This window comes from Syzygium oleosum, unplaced genomic scaffold (assembly GCF_021117445.2).
Source record: "Syzygium oleosum isolate NSW1041296 unplaced genomic scaffold, Sole_v2.1 Sole_v2.09, whole genome shotgun sequence".
NCBI lineage: Eukaryota > Viridiplantae > Streptophyta > Magnoliopsida > Myrtales > Myrtaceae > Syzygium > Syzygium oleosum.
The window spans coordinates 2,940,575-2,967,249 of NW_026607493.1; the positions used below are offsets into that span (position 1 = coordinate 2,940,575).

At 39.2% G+C, this 26,675-nt stretch overlaps 2 protein-coding genes across 3 annotated transcripts; one reads left to right on the forward strand and one right to left on the reverse strand.

Moving 5' to 3' along the window:
• Positions 1-14,102: 14,102 nt before the first annotated feature.
• Positions 14,103-20,142, reverse strand: LOC115673537 (uncharacterized). 2 transcript variants are annotated; one of them, XM_030595739.2, is made up of 8 exons: positions 19,739-20,141; positions 19,264-19,584; positions 18,883-19,102; positions 18,596-18,742; positions 18,354-18,478; positions 17,313-17,517; positions 16,187-16,440; positions 14,103-14,550 (listed from the first exon to the last, which is right to left on the reverse strand). In XM_030595739.2, the coding sequence occupies exons 1-8, from the start codon at positions 19,834-19,836 to the stop codon at positions 14,382-14,384; spliced, it is 1,539 nt and encodes a 512-aa protein (XP_030451599.1). In that variant the 5' UTR covers positions 19,837-20,141; the 3' UTR covers positions 14,103-14,381. The 2 variants fall into 2 exon arrangements, with proteins under 2 accessions (XP_030451599.1, XP_056170563.1); XM_056314588.1 differs by lacking the exon at positions 14,103-14,550 and adding an exon at positions 15,600-15,930 and having other exon boundaries at positions 19,739-20,142.
• A 2,262-nt stretch (positions 20,143-22,404) lies between these two features.
• LOC115673536 (guanine nucleotide-binding protein-like NSN1) lies at positions 22,405-26,364 on the forward strand. The gene is made up of 9 exons (XM_030595738.2): positions 22,405-22,563; positions 22,689-22,933; positions 23,442-23,556; positions 23,673-23,846; positions 24,088-24,302; positions 24,453-24,717; positions 25,078-25,257; positions 25,377-25,588; positions 25,833-26,364. The coding sequence occupies exons 1-9, from the start codon at positions 22,545-22,547 to the stop codon at positions 26,151-26,153; spliced, it is 1,746 nt and encodes a 581-aa protein (XP_030451598.2). The 5' UTR covers positions 22,405-22,544; the 3' UTR covers positions 26,154-26,364.
• Positions 26,365-26,675: the final 311 nt, after the last annotated feature.

Sequence of the window (26,675 nt, forward strand, 5' to 3'; positions counted from 1 at the left end):
CCGGAGTATAGATGTATGGGCATATTTATCCAAATTCACAGTCACATGCCTAGTTTGCATCACAATTAGGTATAGCGCAATAGGCTCCCGCATCACGTTCACTTAACTTTCTCTGCACTGGATATTAAAAGACTAAGTCCACGACAGAGGAGCATCAGATGAGTCTTATGTAATAACTATCAGAGTGGATGTCTGTAACCGAAGTAAGGAAGACAAGAACTTTAATCTCTTTTGTTAGCCTTAGCGATCCAATATATACCAATATAAAGAATTGGCCCCACAACTCGATGTTCCAAGAACCCGAATCAGTAGTTTCAATTCCCAATCTCAGCCCCCAGCATCTCTCAATCTCATTTCTTAGCTTCAGTTCTACAGATATAACTTGTACTAACTAAATAAGAAGATGAGATAAGCCATTACTTTCAGTTGCTGTAGTTAGATGTACAGTCATGGTTAAGATCCATTCAATAGATGAGAAGAGTTGATTAGACCCATCCTAGTTACTACTTAACCTAATTACTCATCAAACAACCTTCGTTTACTCTGACCTACACTCATTCCAACCATCTTGCGAAAGTGTTCCAGATTGCTTGTCTTTAGGTTACTTGGGCCTTATAGACATGTAGTTTCCTCCATCTAATGGCTTAAACTTTTGGAGTAGACTTTCTAACACATTTCTTCACATCTATTGAACTACTTAGAGACGGTGCATATATCTTCCGATCAATGAATTAGTTTCACATTTCCTCATGGACAATTTCTGGTAAATGTTGTATCCACTCGTGCATCTTCATTATATAAAGAAAAACTCTCGGAGATCAAATTCTCATAGACAATTTCCAGTTGATTCTGTATTTACTCATACATCTAATCTAACATATGGAAAATCATTGGGATATTTGCTTAAAGCATGGACATAGAAAGGAAAGTATTTTTGGTATCAACAACACATTGCAAGATATCTAAAAGGCCAGTATGCTATGAAGTAGACTAACAATATCACCTAGACGGGGGTGAATAGGTGATTTCAAGAGATCTTGACAAATATTGAGAAATTTAAAGATGTCAAGATGAATATGATCAAGTGCAAGTAAAACAGACTTTGAATATGATCAAATTATGGTACTATTCAAGTTATTGAGTGCAGTGTTTCTATCAAGCAATAAGTAAGTATGAGCTGAGAGATAGAGGACTTTGCACACAGAACTTTATAGTGGTTTGGCTTAGTGTGAGCCTACGTCAACTCTCCCACGCTAACAATCTAGTGGCTGGATTCAATTATAATCGATGGGAAGTTACAATTCTATGTGCTTGCGAATATTCAAGCACTTCTTCACAAAGTAGGTGCTGCTAATACTCAAACCGATAGGTCTCACTATCTCACACCTAAAAACTTATAACACTGTTAACATCTCTCAAGAGATTATAATAATATGTTCTCAAAAGACAATTCAAAGTATGTGAACCTATCTCGACATTTGGAATTTTGTACTCTTGATATATATGGCTCTTCGGCACCTTGGTCTTCTTTTATACCCATCAAGAGCTGAACTTCCTATAGGACAATCTTCAAGGATCAATTTCCAATCTACCCGTTAGACAATTGTTGAGAAGATTAAGTAGCCATTGAAGTTGAACAATTAAAGATTATGTTGATTTAGCCGCCCACACAACCAAGTCTTGGTTTCCAAAAGTAGACGTCTTCAGCCAAGGAAATAATCTTACCTTCGAAATGATTGTCAATCAATCTAAGATATCCCGCATGGTTGATTATTTTGCGAAAATAATCTCTAAGATTGATAGTCAATCAAGATCTTTTAAAGTAGGAATCCATAACAGATCACTGGCTATAGAGAATGAGATTAAGTATCTCAAAATGATAATCTTCAAGTTCGTAGTGAGAATCTGGTAGAATAGGTGTTCTACTAATATTCATCTCATTATGATGATATCCAACATCTACTCCAGCGTTATCTACTAATATCCACTTAGTAGCCTTGCTGATATTCATGCAGTTCCCTTATTGATATTCATCCAGTTGCCTTGTTGATATTCACGCATTACACTTGCTAATATTCACTTAGTACGTTGCTTCTGGCTTCTTGGATATTATCAATTATTCTTTTTGAGTCGATAGTAAAACGGTAGACCCCCAATCTGGTGACCAACCCTGTTTTCGGGCAGGTGGACGTTGTGGTGTAGTAACGTGATTCAATTTGAGATAAGTTGATTCAAAATGATATCTGAATTAAGGGAGAGTAAACTAAACACTAAGCTCACAATGAAGAAGAGATTGTTGAGTTGCACCCGTAAGTGTTATAACTTTTTTTGTCTTATAGTAATTTTGAACATGAGAAGTGGGATTTTTGTTTCCAAATAGGGAAAAAAGAGAGAAAAACAAATAGGACCTCAGAAAACAAGGCGTACTTTCTCTATGAAAATAAAATAAAATAGAGTAAATTTAAAAAGATTTGCTTTTTTTCATTGGGAATGAAAGGCCAAAGGGACGCGTATGTCCATGGTGGGTGACGAATGGGTCCCCAACAAAACCCTCCTTACATGATCTTACAGAGATTTGTACTTCAAGGACAAACTTGTCATTTCATGGGATTTACGACTTTTTCAATTAATTAGTATCTTATCATTATCATGCCAAAAAAAGAAGAAAAAAGTGTGCTTCGTGCGCGTTCATATTGAATATTCATAGAAAAAGTAAATAAAAAGATTAGCTTTGTGCTGATATATATGTGGACATATTTTACTTAACTTGAGGTTCTTAATTAACGTAAGTTTATGTCAAAAGAGGTTGCACTCAACAAAATAAAAAGACTAAATTGGCCAACAAATAATAGAAAAAAAGAGAGGAAAAGATTAGACACGGATGATATGGACGTCTCCCCTACTTTGCAATAGAATTTCACATCTTGATCTTCTTGCTATATGCATGCATGCGTGGATGTTGATGTATCCCTTTGCTTGTCCGTTTGCATTTGGACAAATTCATGGTTAATTCGCATGTTTTAAGGAGAAAATAAGAACGTTTTACCTCATCGATGTCTTCCATTCTTTGACACACCCATGTGGTGGGTTTGCAATCTTCCATGACAATTATTGTTGCCAAAGGTCAAAGTAGTGGACCTTGTGAAATAACATAATAGCAATTTTTTTCGTTGAGAACCCTAGAAATCAGGAATGCTTGTCGACCTGGAGGACAATGCCACCTTTTATGGAAATGATGATCAACTGACCCCCACACCCCATAAAAAAATTACAAAAATAATTGATAATGACGTAATAAGATGATCAATATGTAGGTGAGCGGCATACTATATGTTCTGACCCAAATTGTCAACAGATTGTGGTCATAGCTGAAAAACTGGAAAATTATATAAAAAAGAAGGGATAATGACACAAATAGTTCCTAAACTTTGGCCCAATGTGCAATTTGGTCCTTGAGCTTTTAATTTGTTCAATTTAGTCCCTGAACTTTAGTCTAATATTCAATGTGGTCCCTGAACTTTTAATTTATTCAATGTGGTCTTTTTTGAACATTTTCATATAGTTCATGGACTAAATTGAATATGTATCAAAAGTTCGGGGATCACATTGAATAAATTAAAAGTTCAAGGGCCACATGAACATTAAGCTAAAGTTCCGGGACTATATTGAACAAATTAAAAGTTCGGAGACCAAATTGCACATTGAGCCAAAGTTGGGGGACTGTTTGTCATTTTCCCAAAAAAGAAGAAGTCATAAGCCTATTGCATCTGTGTCAATTCAGTCCTAAACCTTTCAATTTTGCGAATTTTGTCGTAAACATTTTAATAATTTGCCAATATAGTCCATCCGGCCAATTTTGGCCAGAAATTGATGACATGGACGCTGGCCTTCCTACGTGACACAGCCGACAATAACGCTAGAAAGTTTTAAAAATTTTAATTTGTATGTATTTTTCTTTTTTTTTTAAGTTAAGGCCAGCAGCCCCTTGGTGAGGCCCCATGACCCCCGCCGGCCACTAGGTGAGGGCTCACGACCCTCGCTGGATGCGTGCAAGGGCAGCAATCCCTTGCCGGCCGCTGGGCAAGGGATCGCGGCCCTTGCTCACAGGGTCGCGATCCCTCGCCCAGTGACCAGTGAGGGCCGCCCTCACCAACTGCCGACAAGGGTTGCTGGGCCTCGGTCAATGGCCGGCAACCCCTTGCCAACCTTAACATTAAAAATAGAAAAGAAAAAAAAAAGAAAGGAAAAGAAAAGAAAAGAAAAAAGTAATAAAAATTCGAAAACTTTTAAAAATTTTCCACGTCAATGTCGATCATGCCCATAGAAAGGCCAGCGTTCATGTCATCAATTTCTAGCCAAAATCGGCTGAATAGGCTAAATTGGCAAATTGTTAAAAGGTTTTATGACTAAATTTGCCAAATTGAAAGGTTTAGAAATGACTTAACTCAAATGCAAATAGGTTTAGAAATTTTTGGTAATTTTCCCTCTGAAAATCTCTTGCAATACTCTTATTATAAGGGTACAAATTTAGGTGCATAATCATAATACTGGTTTTCATTTCCCTATGTTTTCGACCTAGAAAGGGGTGAATATATTATATAGGGAAAAAGTTACAAAAAACTCCGAACTTTGTTCACTGCAACACATTTACTTTGAACTATTTTTCGTGACACCCAAAACCTTGAACTTGTACTCGTATGACACATTTTCCCCGAATTTTTTTCTATGACACCAAAAACTCTGAACTTATACGTGTGATATATTTACCCCAAACTTTTATTATGACATCAAAAACCCCCCAAACTATTTTTTATAACACCAAGTTTGTGGAGGTAAATGTGCCACACGGATACAAGTTTAGGGTTTTTGGTGTCACAAGAAGAAGTTTGTAATAAATGTGTCACACTGTACAAGTTTGGGGTAAATATGTCACATAGGTACAAGTTTGGGGTTTTTGGTGTCACAAAAAAAAAAGAAGGATAAATGTGTTACAGTGGATATATTTAGGGTTTTTGGTGGCTTTTATACTATTATATATGTGTGTGTATTTGCATATATATATTGTTTTTTTTTGTAATCAGGTCATCTCACGAATCAATTTTCACATCTCGAATTAAGTTACGAAGATCGAAATTGTTAAAGTGGAGTATTTTTACATGGTTTATACAGAATTAAAGAGGACCAAAATTGGAAACAAAGAATACCTCTAAGTAATTAGCTAGGTTTTGATCTTGGACATGTTCGGAAGCTAATCAAGGGAATAAGAATAACAAAAAAAAATGAGGGAAAGGAAAGGTGAGTGGGGCATGGAGGAAAAGGAATTTCTTGAACTAGATTAAAAATGTATGGACAAAGAAAAACTTAGATTAAAAATGAGACAAACTATGTTATTAACAAAGAATATATGATGCTTTGAAGACTTTCTGTCTAACACATAACTTGTCAATTAAGGTACTTCTACCGCTAATTGAATTCCATTCCCAATTCTAGAGATGGAAGATGATTCGAAAGGAATAAGTTCTTGGGTGTTGCAAGGCATCACTTTTGGAAAAAGCATGTAATTATGTAACCCTTTTTTCAATGGTTTTAGTTCTTGATATTGTTCTTTTCACACTCCCAAGTGATATCGATTTGGGAAGAACCCAAGTATTCAGCACCTCGTGACTTCTTCTCAGCTGCTTTTTGGGTTCTCCAAGATCACATCAAAGTAGGTAAATGTCATGATTATTCATCTTGACAAGAACATGATTTTTTTTTTTTTAAATTATATAGGTTTCGAAGTTAGTGAAGTCAATCCTCGTCTAGTGTTGTGTTTGAACTGAACTTGCTGTAAAGTTTTTGGTTGGAGCAAGTTGGCCGCCTAATTGAATCCATGGCTCATAGGTCTAGCCCAACTGGCATTTTTACGTTGTAGAAGACAAATGAATTGTTTCAAGTAAGGTGATAACTTCTTATATGCATACATTAATATATATATATATATATATATATATAACTGTGTGTATCAATAGAGTTAATATAAAAAAAAAACATAGATAAGAAATCGTGGGTCATTGTGTGTTCGAGTGAAAACATTAAATTTAAACATGCATTCTTGCAAAACCCTAAATGGCATAGGAACGCACATCACGCATATGAATTCTCGTATTATTGTTGTTATATAGTCAATTTTTGCAAGCTGTATGGTTTCGTTGAAAGGCACCTCTCACCGGCCCAATGCTATTGGCTACTATAAAGTGATATTCCACAATATATAATAGACCGTCCAAGGCCATGCATGCTACGCAATACCTATCTCGTTTCTTTCTCCTTTAATAAAGTACACGATAATGTATTCTTTATGGAGCTTTCCGTTGCCATAATTATAGTATCTGTCTTAGATTTTAGGCAAACTTTCAGGTGCTTTCGGGGATTTAATTGTTTCTTATTATGTCGGTCAAAGATTACATACATTAGTCAAATTTTGAGGAAGAGGATGTGCCAATAATTGTGTGTGCGCATGCATGCGTGTGCTTTCCCTTTGTTGAAAGACGTGTTAGAGTCTGTTGGGAATCGAGCACCGATTCCAGAAAATAACCCAAGCAAACGATCCTCACTAGCAGAATATAATAATAAAAGAACAGAATCGAAAAGAACACATCAGAAAATTTGTTATCGAAGTTCACCCAAACTTGGGCTACGTCTCCGTGCAGAGGCACTCTGCGAATCCACTAGACTTCGAAGAAAGTAGGAATACAATTATGATCTTCTCTCAATATCGGAGCACAAAGAGACTGAGAACACTCACAAAGAAAAAACTCACTTTTTTCTTCTCTCTTTTCTTTTCTCTCTATTTTCTTCTCAGCGCTTGACAGCTAACTTCTATCAATAGCTGATATATAAAGCATAGCTTTTAACCTAAAAGCAAAATTAATAGAAAAGACAAAAAAGCCCTTAATAACAATATTTGGCTTCATCCTCCAACAATCTCCCACTTGAAGACAAATACACCCGATGCACCAAGCAACTTTGCATCCATCTACTTCAAAAGCTAGTAACCTGAACTTGTGCCTCTGCGATACTCCTCATCAATTAACATGGAGTAATACCAATGGTAGTAGTACAGAGAATAAGTTTCTCTCTGTCTACTACCTTGGTAAACATATCAGCTGGATTCTTCAAGCCATCAATCTTCTGTAACTTTAACTCATTATCTTTCAATGCTGACCTGATGAAATGATAACGCTTCTTGATATGTCTAGTTCTTGAGTGATAAGCTGCATTCTTTGCTAAGTGTACTGCACTTTGACTATCACTCCACAGTGTGCTCACTGGCTGCTTTCGATGTAGCTCCTCCATGTAATCTTGTAACCACATGATTTCCTTGGAGGCTTCCGTGACCGCCACGTACTCTGCTTCTGTCGTCGATAGAGCCACTACTTTCTGTAGTTGAGATACCCAACTCACTGCTGTACCTGCAACTGTAAAGACATATCCAGTGGTACTTTTACCACTATCTCGATCACCCAAATGATCTGCATCCACATAACCCTGCAACTCTAGAGATATCCCTCCATAACAAAGAGAGTAATTTGATGTACCTGCTAGATATCTCAATATCCATTTTACTGCATTCCAATGCTCTTTGCCCGGGTTCTGCAAATATCGACTCACAACTCCCACTGCATGTGCAATGTCTGGTCTCGTGCTCACCATGGCATACATTAAACTTCCCACTGCTGATGCATATGGGATTGCCGCCATCTCATCTTTCAAAGCCTGAGTACTCGGACACATATCCTTAGAAAGTTTGAAGTGACTCGCTAGAGGAGTGGCAACCGGTTTTGCCTTATCCATGTTAAATCTCTTTAACACCTTCTTCACATAGTCTTCTTGCGACAACCACAATTTCTTATTTTTTCTGTCTCTGATGATTTTCATGCCTAAGATATTCTTGGCCTCTCCCAAGTCTTTCATAGCAAACTGTGATGCCAACATCTTCTTCACTTCTGCGATTCTCTTCATATTGGAACTAGCCACCAACATGTCATCCACATATAAAGAGAAATATATAATATCACCATCGCTATACTTGCGAAAATAAACACAATGATCAGCTTCACAATGTGCAAAGCCTTTTTCTTCCATGAAACCATCAAACTTTAAGTACCATTGCCGCGGAGCTTGCTTCAAGCCATACAAGCTTTTCTTCAAGTGACATACCATGTGCTCTTTACTTTTGACCTCAAAACCTTTAGGTTGCGCCATGTATAACTCTTCATCTAGGTCCCCATGCAAAAACACCGTTTTCACATCCAATTGCTCGAGATGAAGATCCCCAACCGCTACTATACTCAGCAAAACTCTGATCGATGTCATTTTTACTACCGGTGAAAATATTTCGGAGTAGTCGATTCCTTCTTTCTGAGAAAAGCCCTTGACCACAAGTCTCGCTTTGTATATGATACTACCATCTGCTTCATTTTTTATCCTGTACAGCCACTTATTTAACAAAGCCTTTTTACCTGCAGGCAACTCTGTTAACTCCCAAGTTTTGTTCTGAAGTAACGAGCTCATCTCGTCTTTCATAGCATGCTCCCACTGCATGTGAGATGTGTCTTTCTTTGCCTCATCATAAGTCTCCGGTTCTCCCAAATCTGTATATAAGACATGGTTCAGAACAATATTAGCTGATGGATCAAAAATTACCTTTGGCTTTCTAACTAGTGTAGACCTCCTCAAGATAGGTACTTCAGGGTCGTCAATATGTTCTGGATCACCGCGTTCCTCTTTGAACTCCCTGTTCATTGATAATAGATTCATCTTGAACCTCCCCTTCAGGTACATTTTGATTCGCCGGAACTATTTTCACAGGTATTGTGTCCAGCTCAATATATTCTGGTTCTACTGCCTTCTCATGCTCCGTCTGATGATCCTTGTAAATCTTTTCTTCATGGAATACCACATTCCGGCTGCGGATGACTTTGTTATTTTCATAATCCCAAAGCCTATAGTCATACTCATCGCTACCATATCCAATAAAGACGCACTTCTGGGATTTAGCATCAAGCTTCTTCCTATCCTCCCTATCAATCAGAACATATGCAATACAACCAAAAACTTTTAAATATGAATAATCAATCTTTTTACCTGACCACTGCTCTTGCGGTATTTCTCCATCAAGCGCACTAGATGGACTCCTATTAATCAGATAAACAGCTGCATCAAGTGTAAGCAGCCCATAAGTGTAACGGAAGACCCGCATGTAGCCTCATGCATCTCGCACGTTCCAGAATGGTTCTATTCATCCTCTCAGCTACACCATTCTCTTGAGGAGTTCTAGGAATAGTCTTCAACCCGTGTATACCTTCTCGGCTCCAGTATTCTGCAAATTCCTTACTCGTGTATTCACCACCATTATCAGATTTTAGAGCTTTAATTTGATAACCTGTCTCTTTTTCTACCATGGCCTTCCACATTTTGAACATCCCGAATACTTCTGATTTTTCTCTGAGAGCATAGACCCAAGTCTTCCTTGTTGCATCATCAATGAATGTGACAAAATATCTCTTACCACCATAAGAGAGTTCCTGAGCCGGTCCCCACACATCCGTATGAACCAACTCTAATTTTTTACCTTTATTCTGTCGCCCATTCAACTGAAAACTGACTGCCTTTTTTTTCCATAAATGCAACTCTCACAGAAATCTAATTCAACTTTCTGCAAACCTGGAAGTAACTTCCTTGAGTGTAACTGCTTTACACCCTTTTCACCAAGATGTCCCAAACGATAATGCCAAAAAATAGACAAATTACCTGTAGCCACTGTAGTTGCAACCATATTACTGATATTGTCTCCCTGGAGAAGGTAAAGCGTGCCTGTACGTTTTCCCTTTGCTACTACACTTGCCCCTGAGGTAACCTTCCACTCTCCGCATCCAAAGGTTGTTACCAAACCTTCTTGATCAAGTTTACTAGTTGAGATCAGATTTTTCTTTAATTCTGGGATATGTCTAGTTTCATGCAAAACTAGACGTCCTCCACCTGAGATGTTCACAATCACAGTTCCTCTTCCAACAATTGGACACATATGGCCGTTTCCCACAACCACTTGCCCAAAATCTCCACTGGCATAATCAGCAAATATGTCTTTTTGCGAGGTGCAATGGAAAGAAGCACCGGAGTCAATAAACCACTTGTCTGTCGTCAAGTCATACCCTGCAGATAAACACAAGTTCTCTAGCGAAGGTTCATCGCTAACCACATTAGCTCCTTGATTCTCATCCCGCTGCTTCTTTTTGTAGGCCTCACATTGAAACCTCCGATGTCCAGTCTAGTGACAAAACCAACACTCATCTTTTGCGACCTCTCTCTTTCCCCTTGACTGTGATCTACAGCGCCCACTGAATTTTCCTCTCGCTTTTACTTCTCCCACGGTTCTCCACTTGCTAGTCTTGTGGAAGATGTAGATGGCGAAAAATTATTTCCACTCGAGACTTTTCTTCGCATCTCTTCATCCATGATACTACTCACAAGCATCATCCGAGTCAAATCATCCTTCATGGTGCTCGAAATTCCCGCACCTTGCGGTGTTGTAGCTTTCGGAAGAGAACATAAAAATAATAAAGCTTGAAGCTTCATATCCAGATTTATGCTTGCGGATTCCAACTGACCTGTGACTTGCGTGAAACTATTAATATGCTCTACTACGGAACCTCTATCAGATAACTTCATATTAACCAACTTCTTCAGCAAAAATACCTGATTTGATGTGGATGGCTTCTCATATATATTCGTAAGAATATCCATGGCTTCTTTTGCAGTTTTTGCTTTCGCAATGTGGTACCCTGTCTTTTTCGTCAACCCTAGATGAATCGCACCTAATGCCTTTCGATCAAGAATTTTCCATCCTGATTCTGCTGTTGGATCCACTTCCGCTATTTCAGGTTTCCAACCCTCAAGTGGTGCATAGAGATCTTTCTGATAAAGATAATCCTCGATTTGGAGTTTCCACCATCCGAAATCCTGCCCGTCGAACTTATCGATCCTGATTTTATCTTCTGCCATATCGTTTGCTTTCAATCAAAAGTCACCGAAAAACCCCTCGATGTTCTCGATTAACCAACCAAGCTCTGATACCAATTGTTGGGAATCGAGCACCGATTCCAGAAAATAACCCAAGCAAACGATCCTCACTAGCAGAATATAATAATAAAAGAACAGAATCGAAAAGAACACACCAGAAAATTTGTTATCGAAGTTCACCCAAACTTGGGCTACGTCTCCCCGCAGAGGCACTCTGCGAATCCACTAGACTTCGAAGAAAGTAGGAATACAATTATGATCTTCTCTCAAGATCGGAGCACAAAGAGACTAAGAACACTCACAAAGAAAAAACTCACTTTTTTCTTCTCTCTTTTCTTTTCTCTCTATTTTCTTCTCAGCGCTTGACAGCTAACTTCTATCAATAGCTGATATATAAAGCGTAGCTTTTAACCTAAAAGCAAAATTAATAGAAAAGACAAAAAAACCCTTAATAACAATATTTGGCTTCATCCTCCAACAAGAGTCCAGGTAAAGAGACTAATTGGAGCTCTTTTTGGATCATTTGATCCACTTAACATGTTCTTTGAATTGTAATCAGCTTTAATCTCGGAGGAAAAAAAAAAGTTACCGAGACAAAACCCTCGAATCCTCAAACAAGTATACACAAAATGCCATTAGGTGTACACTCGACATTTCGAGTTAGAAGATCATCGATTTGATTGGGGATCATGTTCTCTCTTCAGAGTTTTTCGTAACCCATGATATACGATATGATGTTGTATGACATATTGCAACAATCCAATGATATCTCCATTTTTTAATAGCTAATCGCATCACCATTTAAAACACATTCCTTCCAAAAATATTTAATTAATACAAGCTAATAAGAAACTTTAAACTGGACGAGTGATCACCTTTATAATTTGTTGAATCTAGTTGTTAATATATGTAATTGATTTTATTTTTCTGACGTGGCTTAATGGGTCGCCATCCTTACGTCTTAGTCTCACCTCTGCATCGAGAGAGAAGGTTACAAATTTGCAGTCAGATAGAGATTCTTCCTTTAAAGAATGGCAGTCAATAGGAAAGTTTATAAAGGTGACAAAGTTAACAGAGATATGTATATACAAATATGGAAATACAAAATACATAAAATACAGCCTCCTGCTATTATTTTCTTAAGTTCAGTTTGTTGGACTGATGGTTTACCCTTTCAGATTCTTTGAATAAACATTATATGTTTTCTCATTGTTAAATGTTTAAACATTGAATTGGCCTTCGTCTAAATATATGAACCTTACAATTGACAATGATTTCACAAAATTTCACAAAGTATCAGAGCTGAATGTTCTAAATTTAAAGTTTTCCTATCTCCATTCATCCTCTAACTACATATTTCTATGCTTTAGTCATAGGTCAAAGTCTAGTCTACACATGAGAGGGGAACATCGAAATATGAAAATATTTAATAATGCTTTTTATCGAAATTTTGGAACAGCTTAGCTATTGCTTAATCAGCCGAATTTCTACACGTGTCCTGAGATTGTTGTGAAAAAAAATCTCTAGTTTGCGATGGAACTAACCTAAACCTTCGACCATGCAACGACAGTCTCACATATGAAATTATCCAAAATTGAAGGTCTCCCGATAAAAAGACTGAAGAAGCTTAGTTGGCTTATAGTTAAAAAAGTACAAGATATAAAAATGAAAATTATCATACTTTTCTTTTTCTTTTTATCTTTTTTGAAGAAAATCAGGTCTCGTATCTGAAACTAGTGAGAAAAATCAGATCTTTAGCAGTTCCACTTGCCTGTGCGGGTCTCGTGCAAGGTTGCTTTCAATGGAAAAACGTCCAACAAGAAGAAGACTAAGAAAGTAGCCATGACCATTTCGTGTGGTCCACCTTTCGAATACCCACAACACAAGTTTATGTCTGACGATAAATCTGATGATTGTACTATGATTGATTACTCCACAGCAACGTGAAACGGCATATAGCATCGTGTCTTGCGAACAGTGGATTCATTGGCCAAGGGAAAAAAGGGAACGTTGGATTGAATGGTTAAAGGTTAATTTCCTCTTTATTTAATTTTTGGACTTCTTTTTTTCTTTTTAAAGAAAAGGGTGAAAATGATTAATGAGTGTAGATTATCAACCATTTAGATTCCATTAACCGAGGAAAAAACAGGGTCCCATCGCCACAATGCCATAGCAAAAACCCGTGATTTGCCGATTTCGCATTCCATAGAGGAACGCTTTAGCGAAAAGAAAACCCTAATGTTTATTAATGCTGTAATTGAATGAGCTGTGACAAACTTGATCATAGTATGTTTTATCTTAAATTTTCTAAAAATTAGGTTTTTGATAGATGGCGGGGGCCTTGTTCTAAAGTGGGGGACCTTTTTTTTGCTTTTTTGCTTTTCATAAAGTTGGGGACACCAGGAGTTGATTAGCGTGCAATAAGAAGTTTCTGAGCAAAAAGAGAGATTTCCATGTGAAGATGGTAGGGCACAAGGATTATCTTCTCAAACTTGCCTCTTTGGTTTTCATCCTCCATGATCTTTTAGAAAGTATTACCATCAATTCAGCTAGTGATTGATGTCCCTCCTCCCGCCTTTAATCGTTCGAAATCAATAAAATATAACAAATTATTAAGCAGGAAATCCGCTGCCACCTCATCTTAATCGCGTAATCTTTGATCGTCTTACAGCCTATAGTAGTATAGTATGACAAATAATTAACAAAAATATAACTAAGAGAGATTATTCTAGAAAAAATTCTTGTACAGCAATTATGAATAAGGGAAGGGCGAAATATGACTATTGTGCATTTCAAATTAAAGCACTTTCCTGTAGAGAGGGACAAAAGCCCATATAGCTCTTCTTTGGGTGCTCTATTTCATTTTCTAGTGTGTACCTGAGTCTCCACAAAGCAACGCAACACAATGCAACTTCTCTTTAACTTTTAAAAGGTGTACATGTACAGACATTTTCAATGTTTCGATTGCCTTGGTGTCGGATACATGTCGTGCCTGCTCGAACCAAATAAAGGGAGATAGCATTTAATAGATGTTTCGCTTTATAAAAAGGATCTCGGCATCCTTGATGTTTTCATTACCAGTCCACCAAAAGAAGGGGGAGAAAGAGAGATTTCAATTATATGGCGGGCACAATTAAAGACTTTCGAAGTGTATCAGAATGGCCTTAAATGGTCCCGAGCGACAAAAAAATCTGTGGAGTGTGAAAGAAGCCCACATCAGTGATCGTTCTTAACTTCGGAGCAGAACCAATAATACCACCTAAAGGAAAGAATGTTAGATGAGGAAAATTGCAAAACAAAACTGTCAAAACGATGCCTCACTTCCACCTAAGGGACTGCCTAATTCCAGTGTAGATGAGTCCCAGCGATCTCCCGATCAAGCAAACAAGGAAGAAGGATACAGCGTCACTGACTTTCTTAAAGAGGGTTCTGATAACCGGCATAATTATGTCTGATAATTCAAGAAAAAGACTGAAGTAGTACCTCCTGCATTTAGAAAGTTGAACAACCAGTCATGTCTGCACTCGTACTAAGGTAGCTGTGCTGGCAGAAGCATGCTAATAGTTGGTGCAGTGCTAATACACGTGTCAGATACTTACTTAGCTGAAAAATCTCGAACGTTTAGGCTACATGTATACGCCCATTATCAGCTACCACATTGCAAGATTCTTATGGACCAGACTAATGTCACCACTCGAAGAAATATTTCTACATAGAATCTGATTGATCAAAGGAACCAAGCAAAGACCTATATGCAGGAACCTGCCCTTTGAAGTTTGCATGTAACAAACTAGGAAAAGTGCCAGCCAAGAATTAAGTGAGTGATACTAGTTTCCTCACATAGCATTGTACTTCTTGACAGAGAGGCCACCGACCCCGGAGTATGGATGTTTGTGTTAAAAGGCATAAATCATTCACAAGCCCATAGAAGAATGGTAAAGATATCATCGTTGGAGAATATGTTGGAGAAGCAAAAAATGGTAGAAGTGAACCAAAATAAATGTTGAATTAAGCAGAATATAAAAAATTTTAAGAAAATGTGGTCAATATCTAAGAAAATATCCAAATCATAGCTATCCAACTTATTCACAGTAACATGCCTATTTGCATACAATCGAAGTTGGTGCATTAGGCTCCTGCATCACTTTCACTTATCTTTCGCTGCGCTTAACGTTATGAAACTAAGTCTAATTTACAAAGGAGCGTCAGATGGATCTTATGTAGCAACTATTAGAGTGGATGTCTGTACCAATATAAGAGACATAAGAACTTTAATCTTTTTTGTCAGCTTTAACAATCCAATGTTTACCAATATAAAGTATTGGCCTGACAACTCGGTGTATCAAGGACCCGAATCAGTAGTTTCAATTCACCATCTCAGCCCCCAGCAAGTCTCAATCTCATTTCTTAGCTTCAGTACTACAGATAAAACTTGGAATATCTAAATAAGAAGACGAGAGAAGGCATTACTTTCAGTTGCTCTAGTTTAGGCGTTAAGTCATATTTAAGATATTCAGATGTATTGGAGGGTAACATGATCAAACCACATGCCATTCGATAGATGAGAACAGTTGATCAGAATCGATCCAAGTGCTGCTTAGCCTAATCATTTACCAAACCACTACGACTCACACTCATTCGAACCATCTTGCCAAAGTATCCCACATCACTTGTCTGTGGGGTTACATGGGCCTTTTATACATGTAGTCCCCTCTACCTAACAGCTTAAGCTTTTGGGTTGAATTTTCTAACACATCTCCACATCTATTGAACCGCTCAGAGACAGTGTACTTCTTCCAATCAACCGTGTTAGTTTGACATTTCCTTGTGGACAATTTCAAGTTGATTTCGCATCCACTCCTGCCTATACATTGTAATATAGAAAAACTCCTGGAAATCAAATTCTCATAGACAATTTCCAGTTGATTCTGCAAGTACTCATACGTCTAATCTAAGATAAGGAAAATCACCAGGACATTCAATTAAAACATGGGCATCTAAATAAGAGTATTTTTGGTATCAACAACACATTGCAAGATATCTAAACGGCAAGTGTGCTAGTGGTCATACCAAATTTACCAAAAAATAAAACAAAAAATTGGCCATAACAGAAAGAACTTACCATCCTGTTAGGGCCCTTAGTTCTTTAGTTCGTTTCACAGGCATTGAAAAATGGCCAATGACGACATGATGAAGAGGAGATATCCTTGTTCCAGAGTTCTTCCCAAAATATTTGTCCCACCAACCAAGATTTTCTGAGATGCTTTTGCTTGGTTCCTCAACAGGCTGACTCTGGAGTATACAGAGGTCAAAGCGATCCTCATACATTGAAACTACTGCCTCTATGTTTTGATGCAACCACAGGTTCAAAGCCACCTGTTGGAGAAAAGAAAAGGCTAAATTAGGTGGAAATCTTCTTATACGAAAAACAAAATTAACAAATGCAGCAATATACAACATATGGTCCAAAGAAGATAACAAGAAAATATATGATGCCTAAACAAAACACACCTAAATCTTCAGTGGTCCATATACAGAAACCATTAAAAACAGTTAACAAGTCAAATGCATATACTCAAATTCTGTGTCACAACTATGTCCCATGAAAACACCAAAATATTGTTTAAATGAACAGTTCACTTTCCGGATTAATATAAAGCAATTGCAAAACAATTCAAGGCCCAAGATATGCTCTCTTTTGCGTTCTTTTATCTGATGTGACATTTTGTATTTACTCATTCCGTTTGTACTACCAAAGGTGAAAATATACAACACTACCCACCATTTCCCTTGACCATTTAGGATTTGGTCCTTATGTCAATTCATCCGGTATGCAACAGAGTGATTCATTGTAAACACATGAAAGGCTCACTGGGTTGCAATGGGCTTTCATAAAATAGTGGCCCAATCAAATCATTATGTCTAAGATTTAGCTTGCACGCGTAATGCTAAGAACATCTCTCTGAACCAATAAGCCACAGTCTGGGACCACCTTCTTGCTCCTACTGTCCAATAAGCAATAGGTGGGAGGACGTAAAATGGAAAGAGAGAAGATCACATCACTTTACTCTCCATTTAACACCTAGCAATCACAAAGAAGAAACAAGAACAGGAAAATGCTTGTCTATTTAGAGAAACACGCATAATCAAACAAATAACATTTAAGGGGAGAAACACACTCTCAGCCACACACCTCCTTAAAGGAAAGGCTTTATTTGGTCCATTAGCAACGAAATAAAAAATACTACCTCATTACGTAATCTTTGAAGAGCTCGGGTTGACAAAGAGCACAGAGCCAAGTCCAAATTATTCAACTCATTTGACAAATTTCCATCTACAGAGATGAGCTCCAAATAGATACTTGCAATGCCATCTGCTATAGCAATCACCAGATCTTCTAAAATGGAAATCCCCTGTGAGACAAACAAGCAACTGTTGTAATAGCAATCCTTCCTGCCAGTCCATTGAGAGAGGTATTAGAATGGCGTCCAAACAGTTCTGCAAATGAAGTGCTATGAAAAGAGATAACAATGATGCTGAAAGGCTGCACTGAGTGTTGTAAAAAAGCAAGGCAGCAGGGAGCAAAGAAGCATGTATAGCTTGTAGTAACACCATGACATGTCCAGAAGGGAAAAAAACAGAGAGAGCGCATTGGGATTGCTCTGCCATACACGTGAAGGAAAACAAGATATACAATCTTTATCTATGTTAATGCCTTCCAATGATGTATTACTTCGCTTCCAGGTTCATAATTATGGACCATAGCAAATTGGAACTGTAAACAGTTAATCATCGGCAGATATTGTTATTTGCTATTAAAGATGTCCCCATTATTCTCTCTCTCTCTCTCTCTCTCTCTCTCTCCAATGACATATTACTTTGCTTCCAGGTTCATAATTACAGAACATAGCAAATTGGAACTGTAAGCAGTTAATCATTGGCAGATATTGTTATTTAGTATTAAAGATGTCTCCATTACTCTCTCTCTCTCTCTCTCTCTCTCTCTCTCTCTCTCTCTCTCTCTCTCTCTCTCTCTCTCTCTCTCTCTCTCAGAGAGATATTGAAGCCCATCAAAACCCATAAAGTTTAAGGCATCTTCCTTAAGCCAGTAAAATCACCTGCATTAAAAGAGTTCAAGATTATGTTTTCAACTTCGTCTCAGGTTCCAGGAACCAGCAGTCTTAGCCAGTTCGCATCTTTCATGAACTAGCTATTTCATATTGGCAGTTTCAAGTATGCTTTCAGCTTAATTTCATTAAAGACTTGAACCAACAAAGAGCGCCATCTACCTGAGAGAACCAAACTTTAAAAAGCAGAGTAATTCTGCAAAAAGATCCTCCTTGCCCGATCTCCTGATCTTCTGAAGTACGGTGCTGTCTCCTTCTAATTTCTCGAGAATCAAAGTAACTAGTGCCTGACAAGATGAGGAATGGGGCATCAATCAACTTGAAAGTTAAACATGAGAATATACCCATGCATGCACACGAGAGTGCATGTCTACCCACGCTGAGTTGAATAACTTGAAAGGCACCTCTTTAACATCGCTGCTTCTTTCAGAAAGTTCATTGTCTAGCCAAGCCACACACACGGGGCGAGAGGAACTCTGTATGATTCCAGAAAACAGAACCAACCAATCTTCCACAGTCCCATTTTCAAAACTTCCTGGGATGCTGTCCACCTGCAAAAATACATAACATTAGCGAATCGTTCAGTCACAACATAGCCACATATTTCAGCTAAAATAGCGACTTCCAGGAAGTGCAAAGTGACTTGAGACTACTGACTGTAGCATAATGTGACAAATAAGACAGTGCCTGCCTCTTTCTCAAGATGCGTAAGAACAGCCCAAACCAACCGTAGTCTGGGACCCCCAGCGATAGCATTCAAACTTAAAGATTTTTTTGCATGAAGCTTTTCCAACTCTTGAAATTTATCTTCTGAAACCCTGGCATGGTCAATGGCTTCTAGAGATTCCACTAGCTTTCCTTTTATTACATCCCAAGCGCACTCTCGAAAGTGGTCATCAACCTTTACATCACTGCAAGCAGCAAAGTTACATGAACCCATCGGGGAAAAGGGAGTGATACGGAAAAACAAGCAATACAAAACAAAAACCAGCTGAAGGTAGAAAGAATACACAAGACATAAATATCCTATATCAAAGATAGACCTTGGAATCTTTTTGAGGTCTAACCTTACCTACCAGACAGGGTTGAGCCTTCATTGACGGCGTCATCGACAGAAATGAACCTTCTAGGACAAAATCTAGGCTTCCCAATGGGAACAACTCCAGCCATGTATGTAAGAAGGATACTCGCCATTAAAAGTGCCTGATCAACCATAGTTGTGAACTCCAACGCTGTCGCACCATCGAAGTCCACAAGAGAAGCTACGCAACGACAGCCAACAGACGATGCCTTCTGCAGATAATCTAGCCTTCTTTTTGCACTGCCGGTACCGAGTCTACGAATTCCACCTCTCGGAATATGGATAATATCACTGCTCATATAGCCATGCCTCCTTCAACATAAAAAAAAAAAAGCACTCGAACGTAAGAGCGATGCCATCCCCAGCAGATCTACACTCTAATGGCAGAATCCGATTCGAAAACTTGCGAAACGCAGAGCGGAAACGGAACCGAGGCCGATGACAACACTTAAACAGCGTTCTGTACCTAAAACACGACTTCCGGCCGAAGCCGCCTCCCTTGACGCCGCCTCCGCGCGAATGCAGCATGATGCACGATGCGGCGGCCGCCGCGCACTCTGCCATCGGCGGAGCACCCGGAGCAGCCCTCGATCAGCACATCCGGTTCGCTCCGGCACCCTCGGAGGCCAGATCAGCTCAACGGACCGAGGAATCTCATCAGAGAAACAGCCAACAAATCAATCGGCGCTAAAGCAGGGAAACGAAGGAGCGTGCTGGAATCGAACGACGCGGCCGAATCGAGCAGCGAGGGACGGGCGGATGGACGAGGAGAGGGAGCGGAATCGAAGGGATTAGGGCACGAGGCTAGGGAGGCGATGAAAGAGGATTGGATTTGTGCGTCCCTTGTTTTTCCCGGGGCGGCGAAAGTGTACCGCAGCTGCGAAGTGTACTGTGAAAACAACAACTGAAAAACGGCTATGGAGACGGGCGAAAAGACGGCCCCAGTCCGTCTTTTTCCTTTCGCGGAAAATAATATCGTGAGCAGAGGTTTTGATGCCTTGTTTAATTCTTTTTTATGTAAAAATGCACGCGAAAGTAGTTGAGGAGATATGATTTTACGGACAATTCGTGATTCAAAAAAAAAAATTAATTATCGAAATTGGATGCTCCAAGAGTAAGAGGACGAATTTTTTTAGGGGTAATGCATATGAAAATAAGGTCTCCCACTTGAATAACGTGTGGATAATGCAATTCAGAAAATTGAGAAATTTTAGGGTAATGCCTATAAAATTTAGGTTAATATTAATAAAATGTTGGATAATGCACCCAAAAAAGAGAGAGAAAACAATTGACTGGAAATAAGGGTGAGCAACACAGATTTACCGAACCAGTCGATTCTGAGCGATTCTTAGGGGTGCTGATCTGGTTCTCGGTTCCATAAAATTGGAATCAGTGATTTTCGATACTGTTCAGGAGGAACCGGACCAGATATTTTTATTATCATTTTATTTCTTCAATGTAAACCTAATAATCGATTGTCCTGAATTCGTGCTCTTGCTCTCCTTCTCTCTCCCAAGCCCTAGCGCCTCAATTATGCCTAGATTTGTCCACAAATGCCGTCACGTCATCCTTCTCTCTCATCACCAACGTTACCGCGAGCGAGCTCATCCTCAAGCCACCCACTCGCCCGTCCAAGCCCATGGATAGTTGGAACTTGAGCCGCCGCGATGCAAACATCAATTTGATCGATTTCTTCGGCAAGAATATGTGCATAGTGGACGCCAGGGGCGTATAGTAGACGGCGACGGAGGAGGAGTCTGAGACGAAGATGAGATGATGAGTCATGAGGATCAAGAAGGACGATGTGAGCTGAATCGAGTAGCTAAGCAACGGCAAGCCTTCGGGTCCGAGCTTGACGTTGGAGAGGAAAGAGCACTCGATCTCGTAGGGGAGGAGGATCGGGTAGCTGGTGGTGGTCAGTTCTGCCGTGGGGAGGACGGCTCCAGCCATCAATTGAACTTAATCTCATGCAAATTGAAGCTAGATGAGTGCTAGAATAGCTGCCTGATCCTTCTACGTTGCTTCACCTAATTATCGTTCGAATGAATTATGGCGCGGGAGGGAAAAACGACGCCACAAGAAGGTGCAAGGTGGGACAAGGAAGAGAGTTGACCAGGAGGAGGATGAAGGCAGCTGCAGACGGCGGAGGCGAAGGTGAGATCGACCGATCGACCGCACTGAGCTCTGTTACTTGGGCAGTATCTACTTTGGAAGAACTCAACGATCGGTTCATGGGTAGGATCGGACCGGGAGTCGATCACGCCTAACTGGAAATACCATTTTACAGATTTCTTTTTTGATAGAGAAAAAGTTCGGATGGAATAGAAATTAAAAGTATAGCTTCGTCCTAAATAAAACATGTAAATTGAGCGCCTTGTGATTTGCATTTAGTGGGTATAGTTCAAATTATCAAAATTAAGATATATATATATATATATATATGGGATATTGACTCATAGAAACAATAATGTAGTGAATAATTTTTAGGTATAGATAAAGAACATATATGGCATTAAGCTAGAAGCAACACATAATGTGCGTGCAAAAAAGACAAAATCTGAGTTAAAAATAATTTCCAAAAAATGGCTAAAACTTATGAATCAGTAGAACAATAATACAAAATAAATTTGGCTAAAATTATAATACACGGAACTTCAGGGACAAAATTTGTCATATATACCGGCACGAGCTCCTTCCACGACAGTAAAAAGAGAGAATCTTCCTTCAAATTGATGACCTAAAAGTGAATGATTTCGAAAATGAATTTGAAACTTTCGCGTACAACCGTAAATGACGTGAGATATTTAGAAAAAGAAAGGACATGAATTTCGGAAAAAGTCGATCCTTTTTCTATGGCTAGGAAAAATGTCTAGCACATTTTAAACTAGAATTATTTCTTTCGTTATTTTCCAAGTAGAAATGATATCATTTCTATCAAAATCCAACATCTCGATTCCATTCGATTCGATTCATCCTCGATTTTCCTCCAATTGTATGATCTCACGCTGTCGCCCAATTGAAGCTTTTACCTTAGGCCCAAAAATGAAACCAGTTATCACGAGCCCAAATTCATCAAAACAGGATCCGGCCAATGGCCCAAAACCGACCCGACTCCGCATCGTTCATGGTCATGGCGTAAACCCTAATTCCCGCCTGTCAGCGTCCCTGCGTTCCATCATCTCCTTCCCTCCGAACACCAAACTTACCCCTGCGTTTCCGTTCCTTCTCAGTTGATTGTAAGCTTGCGCTGAAATCCGTAGCAGGAGCTCAAGATGGTGAAGAGGAGCAAAAGTAAGTAAGCCAATTCATTCTTCGCAAAGACTGAAATCGCCGTCGGTTTGGCCGTTCGGAACGATTCCCGTTTTTTTTTTGGTCTTGACTGTTGTTTTTCTCGGGGATGGTTTTCTGTGGCTCAGAGAGCAAGAGCAAGAGAGTGCCGCTGAAGAAGAAGTACAAGATCATCAGGAAGGTGAAGGAGCACCACAAGAAGAAGGCCAAGGAGGCGAAGAAGCTGGGCTTCAACCAGAAGCGCAAGGTCGAGAAGGACCCCGGCATTCCCAACGATTGGCCGTTCAAGGAGCAGGAGCTCAAGGCCCTCGAAGAGCGGCGGGCCCGCGTCCTCGAGGAATTGGAGGAGAAGAAAGCCGCCCGCAAGGAAAGGGTAATCGATTTTATGAATTGTTTCAGCTGTTACACTGAAGTTTGGATGATGTCTATGGTGCTGAATAGAGCGCGCTCGCTAGAGAATTGTAGAACCGACCAATTTTACTGGTGCTGGTTTTTTCAATGTATGATTGCATTCATTTGACAGACCTTACAAAGCTGCGGATCATTCGCCTTTCCTGGAAAGTTTGTCTGTTCCAGTCTATCAACATTGACGAAAATAGGGGGAAAATTGCCCTGGTAGAACCTGTCTATGCTTTGGACCGGCATTCAGGTTCAGCTTGTAGCCGAAGGCCCTTTGTTTTGCCATGTCTCGTCTGTATAATGTTGTTGCAGCTCTTGCTGTATATTTATATCCTATATGAACGGGAAGCACGTTATGTTTGTGGGTACACAATAACGTTTGTTGGAGAGTTTGCCCACAGGGTATTACTTAAGATGCACGGTATCTTTTAATTACTCCTTTGTCCCAATCCCTCAACAATTTTGGTTTTTACGTATGCCAGGCTCAAAAGAGGAAGTTGGGGTTGCTGGCGAACGATGACATAACTTCGACAAAAGAACAGGATTTTGGAGAGGAGAAAGGCCCTGACAAAATTGCAAATACTGGGAAAAATCGCGGTATGTTGATTGTTAGTGTTCTTGAGTGACATGTTTTAGGCGTCAGGCCATCCCTATTAGTTACTTTTCCTTTTATCTCTGCTTTTGTTGTTTCATGCCATCTTTCCTTTACACAGAGAACTCTGAAAGAGCATTCTACAAGGAATTAGTCAAAGTTATTGAAGCCTCAGATGTCATTTTGGAGGTTCTTGATGCTAGGGATCCCCTTGGTACACGTTGTGTAGATATGGAGAAGATGGTGATGAAAGTGGGTCCTGATAAGCATTTGGTGTTGCTCCTGAATAAGATTGGTACTGCTTTCATTTTTTCATTCTGCTATTCAAATCACTTGCTAGCTTTGGATGTCAATGAGCTTTCCCAATGCTTGCTAGATAAACCGGCATTTATAAACTGTGATTTGTCTATGATGTTATTATCAACATACACAATCTCGTGGAAAACTGCTTCCATGTGTAAATATACACCGGCCATCTCAAGCAACATACTCTTTGGCATCCTCGCTGAGTCCGTTTGCTGAATGTTTTCTGTCAGACCTTGTGCCAAAAGAAGCTGTAGAGAAATGGCTCAAGTATCTCAGGGAAGAATTGCCAGCAGTTGCTTTTAAGTGCAGCACGCAAGAGCAGAGATCTAATTTGGGCTGGAAATCTTCAAAGGCTGCAAAACCGAGCAGTCTTTTGCAAACCAGTGATTGTCTTGGCGCAGAAACTCTTATTAAATTGCTCAAGAATTACTCTAGAAGTCATGAGGTCCGTAATCTTCTTCAGTCCAAATGCGTTCTTGAGTTTATTTGATTCTCTCTTGGTTAAAATTACCTTAGACTGTTGATGTCTGGGACTGCTTCCGCCTTGCTGCGCTTTTCTAGATTTTATCTTCTTCTTTGCATTGGCCTTGTGCAGATTAAGAAGTCGATTACCGTGGGTGTTATTGGCTTGCCTAATGTTGGTAAGAGCAGTCTGATAAATAGCTTGAAGAGATCTCACGTTGTCAATGTTGGTGCCACTCCAGGATTGACAAGGTCAATGCAAGAAGTTCAGTTAGATAAGAATGTTAAGTTGCTGGACTGTCCTGGTGTAGTCATGCTAAGGTCTTCAGGGAATGACGCAACTATTGCTCTCAGAAACTGCAAACGTATTGAGAAGTTAGATGATCCAATTACTCCAGGTAAGCAATTCTGATATGAAGTTTGGCTTTTATTTGGCACTGATACAGAGACAGAACACATTGTGACTGTTCAATTTTAGTATTCTCTTTTAATTACATAAGCAAGTGTTTGTGTCATTTTCTCCTGGTGATTTTTTAGTATGTTCTTCCAATTGCTTTCTTAGAATGAAGTCCTCGTTGGATGGAAGTCTGTAAGTAGAAAATTGATTTAATGTATCTAAGGGCTTTGCACGGCCAACTGTAGTAATTTTATTTGGAAACTGAGGGTGCAGTGCATTTATCTTCTTCACACATGATCTCATTTGATATATTGGGCTCTGTTGGTGGATATTAATCAATTGATTTTATTGGTAAATACAGTGAAGGAGATTCTCAAGCTCTGCCCTGCCAAAGTGCTTGTAACAATCTACAAGATCTCAAGCTTTGATACAGTTGAGGAGTTTCTACAGAAGGTAGCATCTGTTCGTGGTAAGCTCAAAAAGGGTGGTATTGTGGATGTTGAAGCCACTGCCAGAATTGTTCTGCATGACTGGAATGAAGGTATCCAGTTGTCATTTGCTGCAATCTACTTCCGCTGACTATGTATATAGAGAAGCCGATTAATGCAGTTATTGTTATTGAGGAGATTTTAACTTTGTTTTCTAAATGATGCAATGCAGGTAAAATCCCATATTACACTATGCCCCCAGAGAGGAATCAATCAGAATTATCAGAAGCAAAACTTGTTTCTGAATTGGGGAAGGAGTTTAATATTGATGAAGTTTACAATGGTGAATCATCATTTATTGGCAGCCTCCAGTCGGTCGATGATTTTCATCCTGTAGAAGTTCCACCGAGCTGCCCACTCAATTTCGACGAGAATATGTTTAAGGTTAATAACACAACTTCAGTGAATTAGTCTAGAATAAAAATTTTCATAACTTGAGCACGTTAAAAAAAGGTCTTAACTTGCATATTCGTGTACAATCATTATCAATTCTATGAATGCATACATGTGATTTTAACTCAAAATGAGAAAAAAGGAGGGAAAATTAATACCTTATTGTAGAAGTCACATTTAACAGCGAATAGAAGCAAAGCTCGTTAAGTGCACTTTTTGCGTATTTGTGCCTCAGGAGGACGAACAACCGCAACCATCAACACAGGTCAGCAGCGACCCTCAAGGCTTGGCCAAGGATGGTGAGGATGAGTCCATGGGTAGTGAAGACGAGGATGCCGACAAGACCAGAGGACAACCTCCTTCTGGCCGACAAAATCAAAAACTTTACACAGCAGAAGGCATACTCAATCCGAAGACAAAGAAGGCGGAAAAGAAGAGGAGGAAAAAGGAGCCAAAATCAACCCCGATGGATGTAGCGGACGGCGATTACAACTTCAAAATTGATTACGCCAAGAACAAATACACCATGGATGTTTCCGATGGTGAAGATAATTAGGCGATTCTTGAGATTTGCTGATATTAGGTGTTGCATCAGTGATGATCCATGGAGGCATGATTACCCTAAATGTGCTTTGGCCTTTTACAGGGTGTCATGCCCAATTTTGGTGCTGAGTTTTGATTTTAAAGAGAGTTTTGGTTCTTGTTTATGTCTAATTTGAGTATATATTTCTCTTTAAAGATGAAAATATTGCTCATTGCTGAGGAAATATGTCCATAATAGGCAATGCAGACACGTGAGTTTTGTTACAAACATAGTTACAAACTGCCATCCTTTGAAGCTTGGAATAATTCATAGTTCTTAATATATTTCTCTCGTCCTTATAGGTCACTTCAAGGAGAATTCACTCTACCTAGTTAACCAGTTCTCGATCATTGAAAACTGAAACATGCTTTGGCAGTTGGTCACTCAACCATTCCAAAGTTTTAAGATAAAAAGTAAAGGTTGAAAGAATAATAGTTAAAGGGGTTATGTGGTTCTCATCAAGAATTAAAAGTTTAAATTAGGGTTAAGTCCAAA

Coding starts and splice junctions, on each gene's coding strand:
- LOC115673537 (XM_030595739.2), bottom strand. CDS start 19,836: ATGGCAGAGTGCGCGGCGGCCGCCGCATCGTGCATCATGCTGCATTCG. Junction 19,103..19,263: donor GGCTCAACCCTGTCTGGTAG/GTAAGGTTAGAC, acceptor TGCTGCTTGCAG/TGATGTAAAGGTTGATGACC. Junction 17,518..18,353: donor TTAAAGTTTGGTTCTCTCAG/GTAGATGGCGCT, acceptor ATGGACTGGCAG/GAAGGATTGCTATTACAACA.
- LOC115673536 (XM_030595738.2), top strand. Junction 24,303..24,452: donor ATTACTCTAGAAGTCATGAG/GTCCGTAATCTT, acceptor GGCCTTGTGCAG/ATTAAGAAGTCGATTACCGT. Junction 24,718..25,077: donor AGATGATCCAATTACTCCAG/GTAAGCAATTCT, acceptor TGGTAAATACAG/TGAAGGAGATTCTCAAGCTC.